General features: G+C 50.5%; 1 protein-coding gene across 1 annotated transcript; it reads right to left on the bottom strand.

Moving 5' to 3' along the window:
• Window positions 1-425: 425 nt before the first annotated feature.
• Window positions 426-3,577, bottom strand: LOC118978083 (keratin, type I cuticular Ha3-I-like). Its single transcript, XM_037033334.1, has 7 exons — window positions 3,230-3,577; window positions 3,078-3,160; window positions 2,424-2,580; window positions 1,466-1,627; window positions 1,256-1,381; window positions 863-1,083; window positions 426-483 (listed from the first exon to the last, which is right to left on the bottom strand). The coding sequence occupies exons 1-7, from the start codon at window positions 3,575-3,577 to the stop codon at window positions 426-428; spliced, it is 1,155 nt and encodes a 384-aa protein (XP_036889229.1).
• Between the last annotated feature and the right edge of the window lie 1,932 nt (window positions 3,578-5,509).

Genomic DNA, 5,509 nt, shown 5'->3' with positions numbered 1-5,509 from the left:
AGCACATTTACAATGCCAGAGAAATAAAGTTTATTGGGAAGTAAATGAAGTAGCTTCCTTGCATTCCAGAGAATACCAGGGAAGCCGGGAAAGCAGGAAACACAATATGTAGAGGAAACGCCCTAAAGTAATACCTGGAGCTCAGATGACTGAGAGCTGGACGTCTTCAGATACAGAGACTCAACCTTCAGTGGGAGGGAGTTTTCCAGACACTGGGTCTAGATGGTGTGTCTTTGCTTGTTGCATCTGGAAAGACTTTCCACATCTAGAAATATTGCAGTTCGCATGACAAGGTTTCTGTGGCAACTGAGCTCTGGCAAAGGCAGGACCTGGGGCCTTTACTAGGTTGGATCTAAACAGCTTCATTGTAGTCTTCAAAGAGGATGCCAGTATTTAAGTCAACAGCAACCTGTTTGAGAGCTGCCTCAGGGCCCACAGGAGTTTCCACAGGCATTGGTGGTAGCACATGGGTTGCAGGGGAGGCTGAAAGAACAGAGTTTTGGAATGCATTAGGGAGGGGAGTGTGGAAAACACTGAGGTTTAATGCAACCACCTATGAGTTCTCAGTGGGTAGAGTTCTTTGGAATCAAATGTAATTGTCACCAAATCCTTCCCCCTTCCCCAGAATGCCATGGGCAGAAGTGGAAAATTGTCCTTTTGAAAAATATTACTTCCATTGTTAGCTCCCTGAGGCAGAGGATGCCCTTTGCTTTTAACCTTACATATGGCTTAACTGTCACATAGTAGATGCTAGATTAATGTGTGTTATTTGATGCATTGAAAATATAGCCAACATGTGTTTGTCCACAGTGTTGTGTACTCCACCACACATTTTCCCGCAAATCCTTTGCCTCATACTCACTTGCAGTCCTCGCTCTCCAGAAGATTCCGGTATGTGTTAATCTCGCACTCCAACCTGGCCCGGACGTCCAGCAGCACCTGGTACTCCTGGTTCTGCCGCTCCAGGTCACCCCTGATCTCCGCCAGCTGGGACTCCACGTTGGTGATCATACACTGCACCTGGGACAGCTGGGAGCTGTAGCGGGCCTCAGTCTCTGTCAGCGTGTTCTCCAGGGAGTCCCTCTGTGGGGGGACAGAAGGAATGTCACAGAGCTGCTCCTTTAACACATCCCTCCACAGGGTTCCATGCAAGTCACAGCTTCAAGAGTTCAGGAGACTATGACCCAAAAGGCCTGCCAGTGGCTCTGATTCCCCGACCTCACACTTGTCACCAGGAGGCGTGGGCAGTACCCACCAGGTTGTGCTGGGCCTGCAGCTCGATCTCCAGGGCGTTGACCGTGCGTCTCAGCTCGATGATCTCTGCCTGGCAGGTCTGCAGCTGCTCTGAGCTGGACACCACCTGCTTGTTCAGCTCCTGGGTCTGAGACACCAAAGGTAAGAGATGGGATCAGACTGTGCTTTGAGGGCCCCAAGGTCCTGAGTGGCCCTGTGCTGAGGTGCCCACCTGGGTGGCGAACCATTCCTCCACGTCCCTGCGGTTGGTCTCCACCAGGGCCTCGTACTGACACCTGGTCTCATTGAGCACGCGGTTGAGGTCCACGGTGGGGGCGGCGTCCACCTCCACGTTGAGGCGGTCTCCAATCTGGCAACGCAGGGTGTTGACTTCCTGGTGGAGGAAGGGGAACAATGAACCCAGAGAAATAGTTCTGCTATCTTCCTGCTATGATCGAGTAAGAACAAGCCTGCCAAAAAATGCCCTAAAAAGAATATCCTGCTCTTTCCAAAGACACAGATATTGTGTAAAAATAAATTCAATTTCCTTTTCAGGAAACTGAATAAGTTCAGATTTCCTGTAAGACCAAGTCCTCACTCCTGGGCATGTTCAGGTCATTTATCATTTCCTGACACATCCCGATAGACACCACATGCCCAGCCACACCCACCCACAGGCCATCCTCAGCTACAGCTCACTGCGCCCCTTTCAAGTCTTTGCTCAGCCATCTTCCTCCTCCCTGTGACATGCCTCTGACATGTTTCCTTTCGGGCAGACTGGATTACTTCCAGAACACTCTGCGTACCCATCTAATCCAGCACTTATCTCACTCTGCCAGTATTGGATTAAGTTTTTACGTGGCTGTCTCTCAGACTAGAGACTAGACTATGGGCTCTTGGAAGAGGGGTACCACGTCTCATTTCTTTATTTTTTTTCTCAATCTCTACCACCAAATTCAGCACCTAACAGTGACCAACAGAGAGCGTGGATATCCTTCCTCAACACCACCAGCCCCTGCCCAGCCCTCCCAGCTCACCTGACTGCGTGCCATGGATGTCCCATTATTACTCCCTGGCTGAACCTCAGTTCCCCAGAGAAGGATACCCGCCTGGGGATCCTGATGGCAATTGCCTCCTGATGCCGAAAGCTTAGCTCTGAAGCCTCCTGTTTTATTTTGTTTCCCTCTTACCTCCTCGTGGTTCTTCTTGAGGCAGAGCAGCTCCTCCTTCAGGGACTCCACCTGGGCCTCCAGGTCGGCCCTGCACAGGGTCAGCTCATCCAGGATCCTGCGCAGGCTGGTGATGTCCGACTCCACCAGCTGCCGGGAGGAGCGCTCCATCTCATACCTGTGCACACAGATGGGTGTGGGAGGAAGAACCAGGGAGGAAGCCCATCTTCCTGCCCCAGGTTCTATTTGAAGGAATTGGCCTAGCTGTCTTTGAATTGACACAGTTTCCCGTCCCTTCCCTTCCACGTGTCCCTCAAGCTCCGCGTCGATAGGCTGGAGGGGACCTGACTTGTCCTCACACTAGACAGTGCCCAGGGGGACTCCTGGAATGGAGTCTCTCTCTCCTCTCCACGTTGTTGGTTAATGTACCACCAAAGCAATTGATTCTCCAAGAATTAATTTCAGTCTCTGAATTCCGGGGCTCCAGGAGAGCATCCAGAAAGAGAGCCTGAGGAGCAGATACCATACGAGTCTGGATCTCTGAAACTGATTTTCCATATCCAGGTGTAAGAGAAGATGTAATCTTCTTCCCTTCCAAGCAATGTTAGGCCCCACAGGGTCATGAAAGAGCCATAAGGACCTTGGAGGCCACCTGGCCAAAAAGTCTCAACATACTTGGTTCTGAAGTCATCAGAGGCCAGCTTGGCATTGTCGATCTGCACCACCAGCCTGGCGTTCTCAGACTTGGCACACAGAATCTGAAAACAAGACTCCACCGTGAGGCCCACTTGTNACTAAATTGGCAGTGTGGAGCCCCCCCCCCTCACCTTCTGCTGCAGCTCCTCGATGGTCCGGAAGTAGGACTGGTAGCTGGGGCACATCAGCGGCTCCTGCTGCTGGCAGCGCTCCTGGATGCGGCACTCCAGCTCCGCGTTCTCCCGCTCCAGCTGCCGCACCTTCTCCAGGTAGCTGGCCAGGCGTTCGTTCAGGAACTGCATGGTCTCCTTCTCGCTGCCATTGAAGGAGCCCTCGCAGAACCAGCCGCAGTTGCCCACGTTGGCGGGGATGTTGCAGGCCCCGGGCAGGGGGATGTTGTGGCAGCTGGGGGCCACGCAGGGCCGGGAGGGGCAGCTGGAGCGGCAGCTCAGGCTGGACAGGCAGCAGTTGTAAGGCATGGTGCCGGGAGGGGTGATAGAACAGATGAGCTGATGGAGGCGACTGTGGGTGAGTTTGAGTCTCTTCTTCCTTCACAGTCCTTTTATACCCTTAAATTGTGGGTGGGGTCCCGGCATCTAGCATAGTTTCCTTTCCTAATGCTTAAGGTAATTTTTTTCTCCAAAATATGTTAGTTAGATGCTGTCTCAGAGTCCCCCCTCATCCCATAAAATTATTCCATTCATCTTGCGTCACGCCAGGCTCCTCCTGGGTACTGGTGGTTGGTGAAATCAGAGTTTCATCAGATGGCTTCAAAGGAGGTAGAATCATCACAGCCCCAAATGGTTGTTCCCATTACTCAGAGGGGAGGACATCCAGGGACAGGGGGTGGAGTAGTTTGGGACTCCTCACCCATGAAGTTCTGCCCCTGGACTCCCTAGAAAGAAAGTTTGGCATGAACTGTCTCCTGGTGATCTTCTTCCAACTGCACCCACATTTCAGTATTCAACTTGACTTTATAGCAGAAATTCATCCTGTATCAGCTGCAAGGGTTAAGAGCCTCACTCAGTGCGAATATTAATTGGGGGTAAGGAATTTGTTAATAAGAGAGAGATACAAAATAGCTGAGTATTCATGGTCGGGAGATGAAGGGAGTGGAGTGGGTAGGAATAGCAGCACACTGCAGCCCATCGGCCAAGTTCGGCCTGCTGCCCTTTTTTGTAAATAAAGTTTCAGTGGCACACAGTCATATTCACTCATTTGGGTATTGTCTAGGGCTGCTTTTGTTCTGCAAGGGCAGAGCTGAGTAGTCACAACAGACCACATGGTCTGCAAAGCCCAAACCATTTACTGTCTAGCCCTTTTCAGAAGGAGTTCACCGGTTTTCACCGAAGCGACAATCTCCCCCAAGATGAGGAAAAGAAGAAATATAGAGAAGGAAACACGCTGGGAACGGCCTACAGAGAGCCCGTGTGGCAGTGCCGCTGTGTGAATATGGAGCATAATACTGCAGACTTGACAAGAAAGGGAAACCCAGAGTGAGGTGCTCAGAGCCACCTTTGTGTTCATGGTGACCTTGTCTCACAGTCTCTGGAAATTTCTCTTGCCTTATTCCTAGACTTAATTCTCTTTCTAAGAGCACTGAACATCCCTGGAGGTGTGGCTCCACCAACCCGAGATACTCCCAGAACAAGTCACAGCGCCCATGACAATGCAGCTTGACGCTGTCCTCCTGAAGAAGTGGACACCGTCTGCGGTGAGTGTGTGTCTCCCCTTCACCTCTGGGATCAGGCACCCTTTGACACTTCCAAACCCTCTAGCCCAATAATTAATTTTTTTAACCTTCCCTGCTGACATTTTTTTTCACTGCTTTTAGAGATAGAAAGGGGGAGAGAGAGACGTCAATTGGTTGCCTCCTGTATGTGCCCCATCCAGGACTGAGCCTGCAACCTAGGCATGTGCCCTGACCAGGAATCAAACCTGCAACTTTTTGGTGTACAGGATGACACTCCAACCAACTGAGCCACACCAGCCAGGACTCAATAATGAGCCTTTAACAAAGTAGCTTTCTTACCTCATCTTCTATTTTCTGTCACTCTATCTGTCCTTTGTTCTGCACAGAAATAAAATCATGGCTTAGATAGAATTCCCCAAAGATTACTTGTGGAACACAATGTAAATCATTTAAGGGCGAGTCTGGATTCAAAGGCAGTGAAGAAGGGACCGAAAAGCATGTACCCAAAGCTAAATGACCCTGGTTCACATCTTCACTGGTGATGTGACCTCAGAGAAGTGAATTCCCTTTTTGACTTGCTTTCTTCATCTCTTTTTTAAAAGATTTTATTTATTTATTTTTAGAGAGAGGGGAAGAGAAAGAGAGAGAGGGAGAGAAATATCAATGTGTGGTTGCCTCTTGTGCGTCCCCTTCTGGGAACCAGCCTGCAACCCAGGCA

Source organism: Sturnira hondurensis, unplaced genomic scaffold (assembly GCF_014824575.4).
Source record: "Sturnira hondurensis isolate 20B ecotype Veracruz unplaced genomic scaffold, ASM1482457v3 Scaffold0021632, whole genome shotgun sequence".
Classification (NCBI taxonomy): Eukaryota; Metazoa; Chordata; class Mammalia; order Chiroptera; family Phyllostomidae; genus Sturnira; species Sturnira hondurensis.
Note: the sequence above shows the minus strand (reverse complement) of the source record. Positions and strands in the feature narration are given on the sequence as shown.